This window comes from Phaethon aethereus (assembly GCF_964289735.1).
Source record: "Phaethon aethereus genome assembly, chromosome: 37".
In the NCBI taxonomy this organism is placed as follows: domain Eukaryota; kingdom Metazoa; phylum Chordata; class Aves; order Phaethontiformes; family Phaethontidae; genus Phaethon; species Phaethon aethereus.
Genome location: NC_138613.1, coordinates 53,972 through 72,263, shown reverse-complemented (window position 1 = coordinate 72,263; position 18,292 = coordinate 53,972). Strand labels below are relative to the sequence as shown.

General features: G+C 73.7%; 5 protein-coding genes across 5 annotated transcripts in view; 2 read left to right on the top strand and 3 right to left on the bottom strand.

The window, feature by feature from the left end:
• Positions 1 to 612: 612 nt before the first annotated feature.
• Positions 613 to 6,043, bottom strand: RBM14 (RNA binding motif protein 14). The gene is made up of 3 exons (XM_082012397.1): positions 5,683 to 6,043; positions 1,859 to 3,494; positions 613 to 1,324 (listed from the first exon to the last, which is right to left on the bottom strand). The coding sequence occupies exons 1-3, from the start codon at positions 6,026 to 6,028 to the stop codon at positions 1,117 to 1,119; spliced, it is 2,190 nt and encodes a 729-aa protein (XP_081868523.1). The 5' UTR covers positions 6,029 to 6,043; the 3' UTR covers positions 613 to 1,116.
• Positions 6,044 to 6,496: 453 nt separating this feature from the next.
• Positions 6,497 to 8,281, bottom strand: CCS (copper chaperone for superoxide dismutase; the record flags this gene model as incomplete). The annotated part of the gene is made up of 8 exons (XM_082012403.1): positions 6,497 to 6,716; positions 6,787 to 6,890; positions 7,188 to 7,265; positions 7,346 to 7,406; positions 7,487 to 7,664; positions 7,734 to 7,874; positions 7,954 to 8,026; positions 8,246 to 8,281. 8 exons carry the CDS (start codon positions 8,279 to 8,281, stop codon positions 6,497 to 6,499), a joined length of 891 nt encoding a protein of 296 aa, XP_081868529.1.
• Positions 8,282 to 10,580: 2,299 nt separating this feature from the next.
• LOC309414990 (putative nuclease HARBI1) lies at positions 10,581 to 12,136 on the bottom strand (the record flags this gene model as incomplete). Its single annotated transcript, XM_082012375.1, has 2 exons — positions 10,581 to 10,972; positions 11,422 to 12,136. The coding sequence occupies 2 exons, from the start codon at positions 12,134 to 12,136 to the stop codon at positions 10,581 to 10,583; spliced, it is 1,107 nt and encodes a 368-aa protein (XP_081868501.1).
• Positions 12,137 to 13,758: 1,622 nt separating this feature from the next.
• Positions 13,759 to 15,838, top strand: LOC309415015 (RNA-binding protein 4-like; the record flags this gene model as incomplete). Its single annotated transcript, XM_082012401.1, has 2 exons — positions 13,759 to 14,170; positions 15,147 to 15,838. 2 exons carry the CDS (start codon positions 13,759 to 13,761, stop codon positions 15,836 to 15,838), a joined length of 1,104 nt encoding a protein of 367 aa, XP_081868527.1.
• A 940-nt stretch (positions 15,839 to 16,778) lies between these two features.
• The window catches only part of LOC309414989 (RAS guanyl-releasing protein 2-like), a gene marked incomplete at its 5' end in the record, with an annotated part of 8,464 nt that continues 6,950 nt past the window's right edge, over positions 16,779 to 18,292 (top strand). Inside the window, 2 exon segments of the mRNA XM_082012374.1 lie at positions 16,779 to 17,000; positions 17,043 to 17,177. Of these exon segments, the coding sequence (XP_081868500.1) occupies positions 16,779 to 17,000; positions 17,043 to 17,177 (357 nt within the window).

The window sequence follows — 18,292 nt, the reverse complement described above, 5'->3', positions numbered from 1 at the left end:
TTCTGCCCAGCTAATTACCACGGTGGTTAACGAGCCCCAGCCATGTTCCCTGCCATGGCGCAACCGGGACCCGGCCCTGGCTCGCGGGAGAGACGACGGGACAGAAAGCGCTTTCGGAAAGTAGTGGCGGCGAGGCAGCGGCCGGCTCTGCCACACGATACACGTGCGACTGGCCACCGCGGGTGTAACCGCCGTCGCTCGGGCACACACACAGTTTCTCCTCTCAAAACCGGCTTTTCTCACCCAAAAAGAGGCAGCGGGCACAGGTTAGGGAGCAGAGCACCGCTGCCGGCACGCGCTCACCGCGGCAGGGACACCGCCCGCGCCCGGCAGCGCCGGTGGCAGCGCTCCGGCGCTCTGAATCTGCCGCCCCAGCAGCGGGAAAGCAGCTCCAGCACCGAGCGGTGCCGGGGCCACGGGGGGAACCGGCGCCGCGCGACCCAAACGCGGCATTTGCTGGGGGGGTGGTGCCGGCGCTGCCAGGAACGGGCAGAGGGACACGAGTGCGAGCGGGCAGCCGCGGCTCCGGTGCGTCACCACGTCGGCGCTGCCCGAACAGAGGCGGCGGTGGCCCCGACGGCGCTGCCAGTCCCCCGAAGTGCCGGGCTGGGAAAGAACCAGACGGGAGACGGTTGCGAAACGGTGAAGAGCCCAGCATTTATTTACAGTCGTACAAAACCCCCGCTGCTGCGCCAAGCCCGGCGTCACGCCGCAGACTGACGCTGGAAAAGGGGGGAAACGAACCCAAAAAGGGGGGAACTCGTGGTATAAAAGAGCGTACGAGCGCCGGCGGTGCCGACGGGCGCGCGTGCCCCGAGCGAGAGACAATTCCACCATGCCTGTGGCGAGGAACAGCGCCGCGCGCCCGCTGCCCGCTCCCCCGGGGGAGCGCGGCACGCTTTCCAACCGTAACCATGGATCCTTCTAAAAACTCAAAAAGAGAAAGAAAAAAAAAAAAAAGCAGCTAAAAAATAACCGTCCCTGCACCCGGGGACGGCGGCGGGAGAAGGCGAACCGTGCCGGGTGCGGCAGCGGTTGGCGAGGCGGAGCACCGAGCGCAATCCCGCGGCGACGCAAGCGGCCTGACACCCCTCCCCAGCCCCGGTGCCGCCCGGCTCAGAGGCGGCGCTGGTAGCCCGAGTGGACGCGGGCGGCGGGCAGGTAATCGCCGTAGGTGCCCGAGTAGCGGGCGTAATCGGCGTGCGCTTCTGGAAGGCGGCGGTAATCCATCGGGGACTTTGTTGGCGACCGGCGGTACGCGAGCGGCGAGTCCGCTAAGCGGCGGTAATCTGAGAGGTCAGAGAGACGGCGCTCGGAACCGTACCTGGTCGAGAGAAGAGACAGGAGGTGAATGAGGGGGAGGGCGCCCGAATCCGCCGCCGGCGGCGACCGCGTCCCTGGGCGGGACGCGCCGCGGCAGCGTGACCCTGCCGGGCTGCGGGCAGGCAGCGCCGCAAGCAAAGCCGGCGCAGAATGGGGAAGCGGCGCCCGGTGCACCCACCGAGCCGACTCCGGGCATCCGGGGAAACCCAGCCGCCGGCAAGCACGTGCCGCCAGCTCCCCCCGCCCCGGACGAAGCCCCCTTCGCTGCCCCGCAGCGCGGCCGGTACGGCGAAGGGGTGAGCCTGCCCACACGCACCCCCCGGGGAGCCAGGGGAGGGGGTTACGCGGGGGGGTCTGCGCCGCGGGAGCAGAGCCGCCGCACCCGCGTGCCGGCACGCAGCGCCCACCCTTCTGCACGCCGGGCAGTTAGTGAGCCGCGCCGGAGCCGAGACTAAGCCGCGAGCCGGGCGGCGGCGTCCAGCGGGGCGGCGTGGAGCGACTCGCGCGGCCGGCCGGCCCCGGCCCGGCGCCGTACCTTTTTGCCAGAGCGGACGATTTTTTGTACGGGTCGTCGTAGGCGGCGCTGCGAGGCGGGGAGAGGCGGGTGCGCTCGTAGGGCGGTGCGACGGCGGCGGCGGCGGCCTGCGACAGGCCCAGGTAGGAAGCCGCCTGCTGCCCCAGCTGGCTCGGCCCGTCGTAGGCGCTGCCCGGCTGGGCTCGGTAGGCGGCCGCCAGCGACGCGGAAGAGGCCTGCTGCGCCGGGTAGGACGCCGCCATCGAGCCGGAGGCCTGGGCCCGGTACGCGGCCGTCAGCGGGGCGGAGGCCTGCGCCTTGTAGGAGGCGGCGGCGGCCTGGCTGCCGTAGGAGGCGGCCAGTGAGGATGCCGCCTGGGCGCCGTAGGTGGCGGAGAGCGCGGCAGCGGCGGACTGGCTGCCGTAGGAGGCGGGCAGGTTGGCAGCGGGCTGGGCGCCGTAGGAGGCGGAGTGGCCGGCGGCGGGCTGGGCGCCGTAGGAGGCGGAGAGCGCGGCCGCCGGCTGGGCGCCGTAGGAGGCCGAATGGCCGGCCACAGGCTGGTAGGCGGCGGCGGCGTGACCGGCCACCGCCTGGGTGCCGTAGGAGGTGGCGTGCGCGGCCACGGCCTGGGCGCCGTAGGAGGCGGAGAGCGCGGCACTGGGCTGGGCGCCATAGGAGGCGGCGTGGCCGTCTACGGGCTGGGCGCCGTAGGAGGCGGCGTGGCCCGCGGCAGCGGCCTGGGCGCCGTAGGAGGCCACGTGTGTGGCCACGGCCTGGGCCCCGTAGGAGGCGGCAGGGCCGGCAGCAGCCTGGGCGCCGTAGGCGGTGGCCTGGGCGCCGTAGGAGGTGGAGTAGCCAGAGGCGGCCTGCGCCCCGTAGGAGGAGGCCAGGGCGACGGACTGGACGCTGTAGCCGGAGAGCTGGGAGGCGGCGGGCTGCGCGCCGTAGGAGGCGGCGGCCTGGGCGCCGTAGGAGGCGAGGGAGTTGGCGGTGGGCTGCGCACCGGAGGCGCCGAGGGAGACGGAGGGCTGGGAGCGGTAGGCGCTGCCCAGCGAGGCGGAGGGCTGGGCGCGGTAGGAGGCGGCCTGGCCCGTGGTGGGCTGCGGGCGGTAGGCCACGCCGAGGGAGGCGGAGGGCTGGGCGCGGTAGGTGGCCCCCAGCGAGGCGGAGGGCTGGGCGCGGTAGGCGGCCGGTTGCGCCGTCATGGGGAGCGTCACCGCCGCGTAGCCGGCCCGGGTGGGGGAGCGCCGGAGCGGGCTGCGGTCCCTCCCGAAGTAGGAGGGGGAGGCGGGCCTGGCCTGCGCCTCGAAGGCCTCGTACTTGCCGGCACCGCCGGTGCCGAAGCGCTGCTGGTAGTCATACAGGGAGGAGGCGGTGGCGTAGCCGGCAGCGGCGGCCGAGGGGAAGGCGGCGTCCGCCGCCCGGCGCTGCTGGTCGAAGCCCTCGATCTTGGGCTGGAACTTCTCGCGGTACTCCAGGCCGATCCTCTTGCTCTTGTCGAGGCTGAGGGCGGGCGGCAGGGCCTGGCCCGCGCCCTTCTTCTGGACGTTGGTGGAGAGCTCCACGTTCACTCTGCGCCCCTTCACCTCCTTCCCGTTAAGGTTTTCGATGGCAACCTTTGCATCTGCTTCGTTCTCCATGTGAACAAATGCATAGTCTGATAAAGCAGCAGACAGAGGGTTATCAGTGGGGGGAGAAAAAAACAATTCGTTACAGGACCGAAAGCTTTAACGAGCCTCGCCGGCAGCGCGCGGCTCGGCAGCGGCGGGACAGCACCCGCTCCGCTGCTGCTGCTGCTCAGGCAGCGGAGAGACAGAACCGCCGTCGTTCGCTTCTGCCCCACAATTAATTCAGCCGGACCCTAACGAGCCCAGCCACCCGCCCGGCGTCCCCCGGCTCAGGAACACCCAGTCAGGGCTTTTTTTAAATCCATTTCCCACCCCCGTTTTCTTCCTCCCTTCGCCCGTGCCCTCCCTGCACCGAGGGAGCTCGGCACCCGGTCCCACGGCACAGCGGCCTCTCGCCGCCGGAGACTCCTCCCTACCCGTCCTCTGGCACGCAGAGACCAAGCGCCCCGGGATGGCGGCACGGCCGCCGCGGGCTCAGCCGGGCCAGCCCGCCGGTAAGCGGAACAAAGCCAGAGAGGGCTGGTGCCCGCCGAGACACCGGGTCGTGCCGAGGGGGACAGAGCGCCAGCAGGAGGACAGGGAGAGAAGAGAGGGGGGAGGAAGACAGAGGAAGAGACGGGGGCAGAAGGAGGCACCGCACACCCCGCCGAGCGCCCGGGCCGAGGCGGAGCCGGGCGAGCAGCACGGCACGAAGGCGGCGCCGAAGCGGAGAGGCGTCGGAAAGGAGATGGAGAGCGAGGCGAGGAGCGGTGGAAGCAGGAACCAGAGCGGCCGGTCCAGGTGTGTGGCGGGACAGCGGGTCACCCGCCACGTCACAGGCAGCCAGCCCGTCCCCCCGCATGGCTCTCGCCACCACGCTGTGCCCACGCCAGGCCCGGCAGCCACCCGCAGCGCTCAGGACAACCGTTTTGGGGTTCGGGTGCCGCCGCAGTAACTGGGGAGGGTGTCCCCATGGCACGACGGGTCCGGGAGGCCGGCACAGGGCGGAAAGGCTCCTCTCAGCAACCTCACGGCATCCCCCCACGGATGGTCACGGGCCAGGGATCACCATAACCGGCGCTGGCGGCAAGAGCCCGCTGTAGCCCGCAGCCAGAGGGCCGGTGCACAGATCGGCCAGGGCAGCCCGCCCGAGGGAGCGCGGCACACTCAGCGTGTCGCTGGCCGAGCGACCCCCATCCTGGTATTTCACGATCTGGCTAAATGTCAGCGTCGCTTTGCCCACCCTCCTGCTTGTCCCCCCTCCGCTCCGCCATCCCGCCCTTCCCTGGCTCCCATCCCGCATCCACGTATCCCACCCCAGCAGCCTAAGGAGGGGACGTCTCCTCCATCCACCCCCAGCCCTCTCTGGGGCACCCCACGAATCAGCCACCGGCCGAGGGGACGCCAGAAACTTTTGGCGTGGGTTTGGGGCGGTTTCAGACGGGCTCCGCTGGGAAGCTGCGTCCTGGCGGGACGGAGCCGGTGGGCCTGCGACCTGGGACGAGAGAGCAGAGGCAACAACATCACCCTCCCGGGAGGCGGAGGAGCCGGCGGGGATGCCGCCGGGGTAAGGGGAACGGGCACCTCGGGGAGCGGCCGCACGACGTGGGAATGCCGCTTTTTCACCTCAGGGATCCCGTGCTGCGGGATCCCTGATCCGGAGTCGATCGAATCCCCCCTCGGGAGTTTTACAGCACGCTTCTCGCGGGCTCCGGCTCTGCCGCCTGGGCCGACGGGGGAACGGCTCGCTCCACGTCGAAGCGTGTTTGCGAGGGCGAAGCCGGGGCGACGTCGCAGCGGGACGGGGGGAAAAGCGCCTCGTCTCAGGGAACAGTTACGGAGGCGGTGGCAGCGGTTTCCAACCGCCGGGGCTGGGGGAGAGCCGAGCATGGAGGACGCGGCCTGGTTGGAGAGCGCGCACCCGGGGGTGCGCTGGGGGGTTAACGGGGCAGAGGGGCGGGAGAGGGGTCTGGGGAACCCAGGAGGGCTCGCAGGGCTCCGGCCGGGGCTGGGGGGCGGCAGGAGGACCCGGGGCCTTGGTTCGTGTGCGGGGGCGCCGCCAGATCGGGCCGGGGCAGGGGGCGGGGGGGGAAGCCGCAGCCAGCCGGACGCAACACGGGTCCCCCGAGCCGAGAGCGGGGCCGGAGCGGCTCCAGGACGGAGGCGAGCGGCGAGCCCCCTGCGGCGGGGCACTGGCCCCGGGGGAGGCGAACAGGCTTGTGCCGGCGGGTCCGGTACCTTTCACCACGTCGCATTCGACGACGGTGCCGTACTGCTGGAAGAGCGAGCGCAGCTCGCCGCTGGTGCAGGCGGCCGAGACGTTACCGACGAAGATCTTGCAGGTGTTGGTGGGCCGAGGCCGCGAGGGCTCGACCACGATGCGGCGGCCGTGCAGCTGGTGGCCGTTGAGCTGGGTGATGGCGCGAGCCGCCGCCGCCTCATCCCGGAGGTGCACGAAAGCGAACTGCTTCATGAGAGCGATACCGAGCACAGGCCCGGCGGCGCCGGCGAACAGCTCGCTCAGCTCCTCGGCCGTCGCCTCCTCGGGGACGTTGCCCACGAAGAGCTTTATGCCGGGACGCATGGTGGCGGCAGCGGCGGGGAGAGGGGAGCGGGAGCGCAGCGGCGCGGCGGCCTCACAAAATGGCGGCGTCTCCTCAGCGCGGAGCGGGAGCGGCGCCCGCGCCACTGCGCCTGCGCGCCGCCCGCGCGCCCTCCGCACCGCGCCTGCGCGCCGCCCGCCGTGTGCGCGCCCTCCGCACTGCGCCTGCGCGCCGCCCGCCGCCCCTGCTTCCCGCCCAGCGACCGCCCACTCCGCGCTCCCGCCGCCACCGCCGCGCCTGCGCGCCGCCCGCCCCCTCCGCACGGCCCCGCCCCAGCGCCACGCCTCTAACGGCCGCCGCCGCGCTGGCCACGCCCACCCTTAAAGGGGCCGCTGAGGCCCCGGGGAACGCGCAGCGCCGAGCACCGCGGGAACGAGCAGCCCCCGGCCCCCCGGAAACCGCAGAGGCCGGAGAGCGAGTTATCGTTTATTGCTGTCCCGGGGCAGCTCCTAGAGGTGGGGGGCCGGGGCCACCGTAGGGCTGGAACCTGCCGTGGGGCCGGGGGCCGCCATAGGGTCAGGGGCCGTTGCGGGGCTGGGGGCCTTCGTGGGGCTGGGGGCCGCCGTGGTCCGGTCCCGCTCCTCCCAGAGGGTCACGCCGTCACAGGAGCAGACCCGCTTGGGGTTCTGGAAGAGCCCGGCCGCACGGGCCACCACGCCGCAGGCCAGCCTGGGGGGCACACGAGCAGTGAGGGGGCGAGCGGCCCCCCAGAGCCCCCGGGCCCCCCTAGAGCACTCACCCCGGCCCGGAGTTCCCAGTCACCCGGGAGAGCGGGTGGGAGCCCCGGCCCAGGTCGTCCTCGCCTGCTGCCACCACCACCGAGCGCCCGATGATGTCCCAGACCTGGCGGGGGGGTTAGAGAGGGCTCAGGACCCCCCTACCGCCGTGGGGCTGGGGACTGCCCACCCTCCGAGCTGTGGGGCTGGGGCCAGACCCTCCCCACGGCCATGGGGCGCAGCCTGGACCTCCCCTACAGCTGTGGGGCGCAGCTTGGACCCTCCCCACAGCCGTGGGGCAGAGCTGGGACCCCCCCCTGGCCACAGGACCGGGGTCAGACCCTCCCCACGGCCGTGGGGCGCAGCCCAGACCCCCTGCCACCGTGGGAGGGGGCCGGGCCGTCCATGCACTCCCCAGCCTCACCTTCAGGCGCGAGTCCTCCATGCGGAAGCTGGCTCGGCCCTCGGCGTCGGCCCAGATGTTCCCGAGGTCCCCAACGTGCTGCGGTGGGGGTGTGGGGGGTCAGGGAGGGTCCAGGAGCCCCTCCCAGCCCCACGGAGCGGCCGTGCCCACCGGCTCACCCGGTGCTGGTCCTGGGGTCCCCCGTGGCACTCCCCGTCGGGGTTGAAGTGGCCCCCGCAGCTGTGGGGGGGAAGACACGGGGTGGGTCGGGGGTGCCCGCGCCCCCAGACGCGGGCGCGCGCGTCCCCCCGCCGAGGTACCTGTCACAGGGGCGCGAGAGGTCCCCGAATTCGTGGACGTGGAGCCCGTGGGCGCCCGGCGGGAGCCCTTCGACGGCGCCGTCCACCAGGCACCGCGTCGGCGAGACCTGCAGGAACCGCACCAGGCCCCGCACCGCGCCGGGGCCGGCGAGCGCCGCCACCGCCGCCCCCAGGCTCGCTGTGGGGAGACGCGTCGGCACCCGCACCCGCCGTCCGTCCGTCCCCCGGCACCCCAAATCTCACTCACCGTCGTCGTCGGACCCCCCCATCCCCTTCAGCACCGCCCGGCGCCCCGAGTTCTCCAGCAGCTCCCGCACCCGTTCGGCCGGCGCCGTCGTCTCCACCAGCACCGTCTGCGCCTCCAGCCGCAGCTCCAGCAGCCGCACGCCTGCGGGAAGGAGAGGGGTGACGGGGAGGGGGGTCCCCGATTCTTGGGGGGGACGGGACGGGGGGGACGGGGGGCTCACCTGGGGCTCCCTGCAGCGCCGCCCGCACGGCCTCGGCGCAGTCCTGGCACCGCATCTGCACCGCGAACTCCAGCTGCGGGGAGGGGGGGTTGGGGTCAGCACCCCCAAACCCTGGGGCCCCGCACCCCCAAAACTCGTGTGCAAGGGGTCCTGCACCCCCAAATGTCCCATGGAAGGCGCTCTGCAATCCCAAATCCTGGTCCCTCGGGGCCCTGCACCCCCAAAACTCCCGTGCAAGGGGCTCTGCACCCCCAAATCTCCCCTCGCGCGACCCCGGCGGAGGGGCCCTGACCCGGCAGCTGCTCCCGGTCGGTCCCGGCGCCGCCATGGCCGCGGACTCCGCCCCCGGAACCACCCGCGGGGCCGCCGGGGCGGCCGGACCGCCCTCGCGACGGACCGGAAAGGGGATGAGCCGGAGGGGGAGGAATTTGGCGATAGAGCCACTTCCGGCGTGCCGTCGCCATGGCAACAAGGCGGTAGGCCGCAGGGTCCCGCCGTGCCCGGGGGGTTATCGGGGGGTCCCGGGGGGCTGCTGCCGGTCGAGGGGGGCCCACCGGGCTGTAGGGGGGGTGGGGGTCCCAGGGGTGTTTGGAGCTCCCGGGGGGGACCGGACGGAGGGGCCTCCCGTGGGGGGGGATTGGGGGGGGGGGGGCTGCAGGGCGCTCGGGGGGGGTCACCCCTCCCACGGGGAAGCCCCTCCGCGCGTGACCCCTCTCCTCGAAGCGTCCCGGGGCCCCCAAACCCACCTGGGGGTGGTTGGGGGGGGCTGTGGGTGGCTCGGGGGTGGGCTCATCCCCAGCCCTCGGCCTCCGCCACCAGCCCAGAGACCCCCGGAGCTACCGGCACCCCCGGCCGGGAGTCCCCCGCCGCCGAAAGCCACGTCAGCACCGCCGGGCTGCACCGCCCCCGCTCGCTGCCCCCTCGGCGCCTCTCCCCGGTGACGCCGGCGCCCCACGGGGAGCCTCCGGCCCCCAAAATACCGCCGGACACCCTCGCGGTGATGGAGGATCTGCGTCGGCTGACGCAGCGAGCGGCCGGCGAGGACGGGAGGGAGGCGAGGGCCGGCTGCCAGCTGCCGCCGCTCCTGGCAGTGCTCACCCGCCGCACCGAGGACGACGCGCGGCTCCGGCAGCTCCGGGGCCTGCGGCTGGCGGCGACGCCGCAGTGGAGGGCCCCGACATCCCCCCGGCCCCCCGGCCCCCGCCTGCTCCTGCGGCCCGGCATGGCCGGGCTGTGGCTGCCGCCGGGCAGGGCCTTAGCCGAGGGGGTGACGCTGCGGCCGCACCCACCGCTGTGCTGCGACGCCGGAGGGGACACCGGACCGGAGCTGCTGGGCGTGCAGGAGCTGTACCGGGAGCTGGGCAAGGCCCTCCCCGCCGAGCGGCTGCAGTTCCACCACGAGCCCCTGGTCGAGCCGGCAGCCGCCCTGGCGGATCTGCTCCCCACGGGCAAGCAGGGACGCCGAAACACCACTGAGCCACCGCGGCGTGGGGACGCCCGGCACGGGCAGCGTCAAACCGCCCACCTCTTCAGCGACTACCTCGAGTTTGTCGCAGCCACTGGCTCTGACTTCCTCCACACCATTTTCCACCTGGACGGTGGTGATGGCAGCGGCGAGGAAGAGCCGGCGGGAGCCCCGCAGCCGCACCAGGAGCCGGCACCGGCGGAGCCGCACGAGAAGGGGCTGTGGAAGCCAGTGGTGCTGGAGCCGGCGCCAGCAGGGCTGGAGCGGCTGCAGAGGCGGCTGCACCGGCTCTGGGCCACGCTGGGCGTCCCCACCTGGGAGAGGCTGGAGATGGCGGTGAAGTATGGCGCCGGCGTGGCCCTGGCACGGCTGCCAGCGGCGCTGGAGGCCTGGGAAGCGGCAGCCGGCAGCATCCTGCGGCGGGAGCTGCTGCTGGCGCGGCTGGAGCGGCTGGAGGAGTGTGGCTCCGACCCCGGACGCTTCTTTCGCGGGGGCCCAGCGTCGGCAGCGGCACGTGCCATGGAGGCGCGGGACCGCGCCCACCTGCATGCCGCGCTCGCCCGGTGCGAGGCGCGGCTGTCGGCCGCCCTGCAGCACCTGCGGGACGGCTTTGGCGACACGGTGACCTTCCGGGGACGCCCCTATGCCGAGAAGATGCGCCGGGACGTGGTGGAGATGCTTTACCGGCTGCAGCAGTGCCGACGCGCCGGGGCTCTCCAGGCTGCCCTGGGGGGGCAGCTGCCGCGGGTTCCCCCCGGCACGGCGAATGCCGAAACGCCGGGGCGGCAATAAAGCGGGGGAGCGCAGCGCTGTGGGGTGCCCCCCTCCCGCCGGGGGTCCCGGCACCCCCAGCCCCGCCCAGGCACCGCTGCTGAAAAAATATGTTTATTCACCCCGAAACGAGCACCGACAAGGGGCGGGGGGGTGCAGTGCCGAAACGGGGAGCACCGGGGGATGCGGCAACCCCCGGGGGGGGACAGGGACCCCCCTCTTTGTCCTCATCGGGAGCAGCGACCTCTCATCTTGTAGGGAATGGGGACCCCCCCCCACGTCTCCTGGCAGGGGACAGGGACCCCCCCCTTGCAGCAAATGGGGGGACCCCTCTCCTAGGGGGCAGGGACCCCCCGGGAGGGGACAGGGACCCCCCCAGAGACCGGGTGTCTCAGCCGAGCCCGTCCTTGACCTGCTGGACGATGCGCGCCCGCACGGCCCGGCCCTCGCTGCAGGTCTGGCCGGGGGGGGGCGGGGGGGGCAGGTCGGGCTCGGTTTCGGGGGGCGGGAGCCCCTCGGGCAGCTCCAGCGGCATGCGCCGGCGCAGGGCGATGTTGTGGAGGATACAACAAGCCAAAAAAATCTGACAAACTTTTTGGGGGGCGTATTGCAGGCACCCCCTGCCCTTATCCAGGCAGCGGAAGCGCAGCCTGAGGAGCGCGAGGGTGCGGCGCAGCGCGGCCAGCGCCTGGTGATGCAGCGCGTTGTAGCGCTCCTCCGCCGGCCCGCGCGGCGCCGCGATGGGCGTCATCAGCCACGGCTTCAGCGGGTAGCTCCGGTCGCCTGGGGGGGGCGGGGGGGGGGGCGGTCAGAGAAGTGGGGACACCCCCCCCGTCCCGCGACCTCGCCCGGCACCGAGGAGGGGGTTTGGGGGGTCCCTGGGCCTGTAGGTCGCCCCCAGAGCCACAGGGCTCCCCCAGACCCCCACGTCACCTCTGAGACCCCTCCTGGGTCACCCCCTGGTCACCCCCAGACCCATATGCCACCCCCAGGTCTCCCCCAAGACCCGCAGGGTTCCCCCTGAACCCTCAGGTCACCCCAAAATCATCAGGTCACCTCTGAGACCCCCAGGTCACCCCCAGGTCACCCCCAGACCCCCATGCCTCCCCACCCCCCCCCTCACACCATCACCGGCTGCTCTGGGTCCGCAGCACCCACACCCGGGACCCCCCCCCCGCCAACCCCACAGTACCCCACGGTGCCCCACGGCACCCCACGGCGCCCCGCCTCACCCAGCAGCCAGGCGCCGTCGGGCCGAGCCCCCTCCAGCAGCCGGGCCAAGGCCGAATTCTCCAGGACGGCGGCGTTGGGGCAAGAACCGGGGAATTTGGCCACCACGTTGGTGATGGTGCCGGCGGCGTCGCACACCACCTGCATGTTCATGGAGTGGTAGTTGCCGGCGTTGCGGTAAGCCGGCTCGTTCTCGGAGGGAGCCCGCAGCGCCACGTGCATGCTGCCCACCAGCCCCAGCACCCCGGGGAAGGCGCCGGCGGCCGCCCCGGCGTGGCCGGGCGGCGGGAAGGCGATGTACCGCGCCGCCCGCCGCTGCAGCGCCTCCAGGAACTGCGCCAGGCAGTTGGACATGGCCGACTGGCTGATGCCGGTGGTGTCGCGCGTGGCCGTCTGGAAGGAGCCGGAGGCCAGGAAGGTGAGGGCGGAGGTGACCTTGACGGCCACCGGCAGGGCGTGGCTGCGGCCCGTCAGGCTCTCCAGGTCGGCGCCCAGCTCGCGGCACAGCCCGGCGATGGCGGCCTTGTCCAGCCGGTAGCGCCGCAGCACCTGCTCCTCGCTCAGGTCCAGGAAGGAGCAGCGCGCCCGGTACACCCGGTGCTCGGGGTAGAAGCGCCGCCGCCGGCCCCGCTTGCGCCGGGGGGACGGGCCCCCCCCGGCCGCCGCCTCCCCGCTGCGCTCCCGCACCCGCCGCAGCAGCAGCACCGAGTCCGACATGGCCCGGGGGCGGGGCGAGGGCGGGGCGAAGGTGGGAGGGGCGGGGCTAACGAGGGAGGGGCTAGGCCGCACACAAGCAGGTGCAGTGTGAGGAGGGGCGGGGCTACACGGAGAGGGGCGGGGCTCTAGGGAGAAGGGCGGGGCCCGAAGGAAGGGGGTGGGGCTCTAGGGGGAGATGGGCGCGGCTCCAGGGGAGGGGTGGGGCTCTAGGGGCAGCACTGTGGGGAGAAGGGCGGAGCCTTTGGGGAGAGGGCAGAGCTCTAGGGAAGAGAGGCGGAGCCCTAGGGAGAAGGGCGGAGCCGCGCTGAAGGGGCGGGGCCAATCGGCAGGGAGTGGGGCCTATCGGCAGGGGGCGGGGCCTAGGGTAGGGGCGTGGCCCTAGGGGAGAGGAGCGGGGCTGTGGGGCGCGAATGGGCGGGACCAGACCCTGTCGGGGCCGGACTGTCCCGGTCCTGGTCGCGGGGGTTCCCGGTGGCAGCGAGGCCGCGATAAGGGCGGGGGGTCCCGCTGAGGCCTGTGGTCCCCGGTGCCGTTAGGAGCGGCGTGCCCGTTCTGTGCCGACCCCGATCCCGATCCCGGCCCCAGTCCCGATCCCGGCCCCGGTCCCGATCCCGGTGGGGGCGGTCGCTTCCGGCCCCCCCCGGCCCGGTCGACCCCGCTCCGCCGCTGCCGCCGCTCCGACCCCGTCGGGCTCCGCGGCGACGCCAGGCCACGCCCCTCCCCCTGCCCCGATTGGCCGACACCGACCTCACGTGCCCGGAAGGTCCCGCCTCCCCGCTCCGGCCCCGCCCTCTCACCGCCGGCGCGCCGCGACACGCGATTGGCTAACCGGCGCGCGGGCGCGCTTCGACGCAGACGTCATCCGGTGCGCGGCTGGGCGGTGCCCAGCGGCGGCTCGGCCAATCATGTCGCGCCGTCTCGCCAAACTCCTCCAATCAGCGGGCGCAGTGGGCGGGGCGCCGCGGGAAGGGGGCGCTGCGGGGTGGAGCCGAAGCCGCCGCCATTTTGTCGCCGTCACCGTCCCGGCGAGAGGGAGCGCGGCGCCGCGGTGAGACCCCGGCCCGGCCTGGGGGCGAGCGGGACGGGGCCCTGGGGCGGGGGGACGGGGCCTGGGGCCCTGCGGCCTTGTCGGGGACCACAGACCGGACCCAGGCGGGGACTGGGGATCCGCGGCTCCGCTCGGGACCCGGCGGTTCGTAAAGGGTCCCTGGCTCGGAGCCCCCGCCGGGCCCTTTGAGAGGAGCCAGCGCCCGGGGGTCTTCCCCGGCGGGGCGAGGGGGTTGGTGTCCCAGCCCCGGGGTTCCCCTGGGGTGTCCAGGCGCCCCCCGCCTCCACCCCGCGCCTTGGCCGGCCCGGCCTCCTCCGTGTTCACGGGCCTTGGGGCGGTTCCCACCTGGCCCAGCCCTGGTATCAGGCTCTGGAGAGTCCCCGGAGGCTGGGGGGAGCCTTCCCCCGGCCCTGCCCGCAGGGAGAGGCCCCTCCCCGGGCAGGGCAGCGGTTCCGCACCCGAGGGTGCGTTCTGGTCCCTCACTGTGAAACCAGGGATGGTGGGGGGTGAGTTTTGGCCGAGCTCCCCCGCTTTAAACGCCGCTTCCCCCCCTCTTCGGCGCAGGCTGGGCGAGATGGTGAAGCTGTTCATCGGGAACCTGCCGCGGGAGGCGACGGAGCAGGAGATCCGCTCCCTCTTCGAGCAGTACGGGAAGGTGCTGGAGTGCGACATCATCAAGAACTACGGCTTCGTGCACATCGAGGACAAGACGGCGGCCGAGGACGCCATCCGCAACCTGCACCACCACAAGCTGCACGGCGTCTGCATCAACGTGGAGGCCAGCAAGAACAAGAGCAAGGCCTCCACCAAGCTGCACGTCGGCAACATCAGCCCCACCTGCACCAACCTGGAGCTGCGGGCCAAGTTCGAGGAGTACGGCCCCGTCATCGAGTGCGACATCGTCAAGGATTATGCCTTCGTTCACATGGAGCGGGCGGAGGATGCGGTGGAGGCCATCCGCGGGCTGGACAACACCGAATTCCAAGGTGATCCGCGCCGGGCCGCGGCCCTGGGCTGGGATAGGTAGTGCCGGGCTGGGCCCGGAGGAAGCAGGTCAGGTAGGACAGGAGGGAGCGGGCCGTCTCGGCGCGCGGGGGGAGCTCCTGCTCCGGCCCCGCTATCCCCGGTGCCGCTCCGGGAGGGTTTTACGCAGGCACGGGGCCGGATCTGCGCCGCCGTCGCTCACCGCGGACCTTGTGCGCGGTGGCCAACGCTACAATGGGCAAACGGTGTGGCCGCGACCGCCATTGCCTTCTGCGGGGCCGGGGGCGTTCAGTGCCCCTTTTTCTCCTCAGCGCGCTGGGGGGCATGAGCGGGCTGGGGGGCGCGAGCGGGCCGGTGTGCGGCTTCGGAGAGAGCCGTGTCCCGCCGCCAACACCCGCCGCGCTCCCGTCAGCGTCGCGCTGCTTCCCGTGTCGCTCGGCCGGCGGCCCTTCCGTGGGCAGGGATGTCCCCAGGGTCGGTGTTGGCAGGGTGACTTTGTCTCGGGCCAGAGTGTGGCTCTGCAGTGCTGGTTTTTTGTAGGAAAAGGGTGAGATTTGTCCTAAAAATGGCAGGTTTGGCATGAACTCCACCTCTGGGGTCTCTCCTGGGGCTTGTGGCGCAGACGGGACCGGTGGGTTGTCCCCGCTCCGATGTGTGCCACTAGCGGGCTGGGAAATGGGGGGAAAAAGGGCGCTAAGGGGACAACCGGAGCCGGGGAGCTGCAGCCGGACCCCGGTGCCCCGGCGCCCAGCCGTGCCGTGTCGATGCTGCTTCCCGTGTCCGTGTGGCGCCGGGGCGGCTCTTCCACCTCCCTGGCTCGTGGGGCTGCAGACGTGCTTCGGTTCCCTCCCTGCCCATAGAGGTGGCGGCTGGCGGCTCGTCGGGGAACCCCGGGGAGAGGCGCCGGCCGGCGCCGGCCGCCCTCCCCGCCGCCGCGGTTAACCACAGCCTCTCCCCTCTCGCGTCTCTTTCCTCAAGGCAAGCGGATGCGCGTGCAGTTGTCCACCAGCCGGCTCCGGACGGCGCCCGGGATGGGAGACAAGAGCGGCTGCTACCGCTGCGGGAAGGAAGGGCACTGGTCTAAAGAGTGCCCGGTAGATCGCCCGGGGCAAGTGGCGGACTTTGCCGAGGCCTATAACGAGCAGTACGGAGCCGTGCGCACTCCCTACACCGCGGGCTATGGGGAGACCGTGTATTACGATGAGGCGTACGGCGGGATGGCCGACTACTACAAGCGCTACCGCGTCCGCTCCTACGCCACGGCCTCTGCGTACGACGCCTACGCGGAGCAGACCATGGCCCAGTACTCCCAGTACGCCCAGTACTCCCAGGTCCAGTCCTCGGCCATGGCCGCCACCACAGCCATGGCCAGTCGCATCCCCACCACCCTAGACGCGTACGATAGAGCTCTGCTGCCGACCCCGGGCGCGGCGGCCGCCGTTGCCGCCGCCGCCACCGCCGCCGCGGCGGCCGCCTCCTCCACCTATTACACCCGGGATAGAAGCCCCCTGCGCCGCACGGCCGCCGCGGCCACCACCGTCGGAGAGGCGTACACGTACGAGCGTGGGCAGCTGTCGCCGGTCTCCTCGGTGGCCCGGGCCTCCCTCTACGACATGCAGCGGTTCGAGCGGGACCCCTACGGGGAGCGGGCGCGGTACTCTGCCTTTTGAGCCGGAGGTGAGCGCCGACGCCGGGCGGGCCGGCCCCGGCGCTGCCTACAGGGGAGCTCGGCTCCCGCAGCGCGAGCGACGTTCGCCGGGGACGCTCGGCCGACACCGGGCACTGCGGCGGCCGTCGGTGGTCCCGTCCTGTGGTGCCGGTGCCGGCAGGTAACGGGGCTTCCCCTGGCAGGAGGCGACGCCGCGGCGGAGCACCGCGGACCCCCGGGGACTCGCCGCCGCCCCGGAGCCCTCCCCGGACGCCGCCGCGTCAGGTCAGACGTGCCCCGGGCCGCTGCCGCCGCCGCCGCGCTCCCTCCCCCATCACCGGGGCCGCGACCCCTCACCCCTCGCCGGAGCGGGCGCCGTCGCCACCGTCACCGCCGCGTCCCCGTCTGTCCCACCCTCCGTCCGTCCGTCCGTGCCCCCCGCCGGTGGCGTCCCCGGGCCAGCGCCCACTCCCCGCTCACCTCTCTGCTCTCTTCCAGGTCCGGCGGCCTCGGATGGAGCCCGCGCCCCCCTTTTTTGTACGGAGCTTCCCCAGCCTCACCCCCCACCCCCTGGGGCCTTGCTGCCCCCGTCCCCCGAGGATTGGGACCCTCCCCTGCCCCCCTCCCCTCCCCGGGGTGCCCCCGTCCCCTCACCCCCTCATTTTCCAGCAAAATAAAGGTTTTCACCGAGTCTCTGTGTCCGTTTGTCCTTGTGGGGTGCGGGGGGGCGTCACACACACACCCCCCCCCGCCGCGGGGGGAGGTACGTGGGGACCTTTGGGGCCGGGGGAGGGGGAAGGACACGGCGCCATTTCGGCGGCGGACCACGGGACCCTTTTTGGCGGCCGGACCGTTTTTACCGCCGCCCATCGCTTTTGTTTCCGTCCGGCCTCTTTGTCTCTCGCCGGAGTCCGGCCCGCCGTGACGTCAGTTCCGGCTGCGGCGCCGTTTCCGCAGCGACCATGGCGCTGAACGCGGGTGCGGGCGGCGGCGGGACCAGCCCTCCCCCGGGCCGTGGGTTCCCCTCGAGCCCCCACCGACACCCCCCCCCCCCCGCCCCCGGGCTGCCCCCACCGACCTTCCCGGACCTCCAGGGCCGGGTCCCCCCGCGCTCTCGGGTCCCCCGCTCCCCCTTCCCTCCTCCGGCGTTCCGGGCCCCCTTCCGCCCCCCCCCCGCCGTGTCCGTGACGGTCCCCGCCGTGTCGTGACCGCCCCGTGTCCCGCAGGCGCGGAGCCGGGGGCGGCCCCGGGCGGCGGAGCTGGCGGCGCGGCGGGAGCGGCAGGAGCGGGTCAGCCAGGCCATGGGGCAGCTGCTGCTGCGGGGGTACCGCATGCTGGGGCGGTGCTGCCCCCACTGCGGGGTGCGCTCTGGGGCTGGGCCTGGGGAGTGGGCTGCGGGCGCGGGGCTGGGCCTGGGGCTGGGGTGTGGGGCGGGGGCGTGGGGCTGGGCCTCGGGCAGGGATGTGGGGCTGGGGGCGTGGGGCTGGGCCTGGGGCAGGGATCTGGGGGCTGGGGCTGGGGGCGTGGGGCTGGGCCTGGGGTGTGGGGCGGGGGGCGTGGGGCTGGGGGCGTGGGGCTGGACACGGGGCAGGGATCTGGGGTGTGGAGCTGGGCCTCGGGCAGGGATGTGGGGCTGGGGGCGTGGGGCTGGACACGGGGCAGAGATCTGGGGTGTGGAGCTGGGCCGGGGGGGGGGGGGCTTGGGGGCGCTGTGGGGGTGCAGCAGGGGTCCAGAGGTGTGGGGCAGGGCTGTGGGGCCGGGGCCGCGCTGACCCCCCCCGTGCCCCCCAGACCATCCTGCTACAGGACAAACAGCAGCAGCTCCACTGCGTGGCGTGCCAGGAGCCCGACTGCGACGGGGCGGGGGACGGCCCCGGTACGGGGGGGCTGGGGGCCGCCGGGGGGCTGTGGCTGGGGGGCTGTGGGCTGCCGGGGGGCTGGGGACGGGCTGGGGGCTGTGGCTGGGGGGCTGGGGGCTTGGCTGGGGGGCTGGGGGCTGCCGGGGGGCTGGAGACGGGCTGGGGGCTGTGGCTGGGGGGCTGTGGGCTGCCGGGGGGCTGGGGACGGGCTGGGGGCTGCAGCTGGGGGGCTGGGGGCTGCCGGGGGGCTGGGGCTGGGGGCCGCCGGGGGGCTGGAGACGGGCTGGGGGCTGTGGCTGGGGGGCTGTGGGCTGCTGGGGGGCTGGGGACGGGCTGGGGGCCGCCGGGGGGCTGGAGACAGGCTGGGGGCTGCAGCTGGGGGGCTGGGGGCTGCCGGGGGGCTGGGGCTGGGGGCCGCCAGGGGGCTGCGGCTGTGGGGCTGCGGCTGTGGGGCTGGGGGCCGCCGGGGGGCTGCGGCTGTGGGGCTGAGGGCGGCCGGGGGGCTGGGGGGGGGACTGAGGGTGGCCGGGGGCTGCGGCTGTGGGGCTGGGGGCCGCCGGGGGCGTGGGGATGGGATGGGGGGGGCTGAGGCCGAGGTGTGGGGCTGAGGCCGGGGG

What these genes read in the sequence shown, in the direction of transcription:
- RBM14 (XM_082012397.1), bottom strand. Translation starts at nt 6,028, where the DNA reads ATGCGTCCCGGCATAAAGCTCTTCGTGGGCAACGTCCCCGAGGAGGCG. An exon ending in CGAATGCGACGTGGTGAAAG is followed by an intron (nt 3,495 to 5,682) that starts GTACCGGACCCG and finishes CTGCTTTATCAG; the next exon opens with ACTATGCATTTGTTCACATG. An exon ending in TCGTCCGCTCTGGCAAAAAG is followed by an intron (nt 1,325 to 1,858) that starts GTACGGCGCCGG and finishes TCTCTCGACCAG; the next exon opens with GTACGGTTCCGAGCGCCGTC.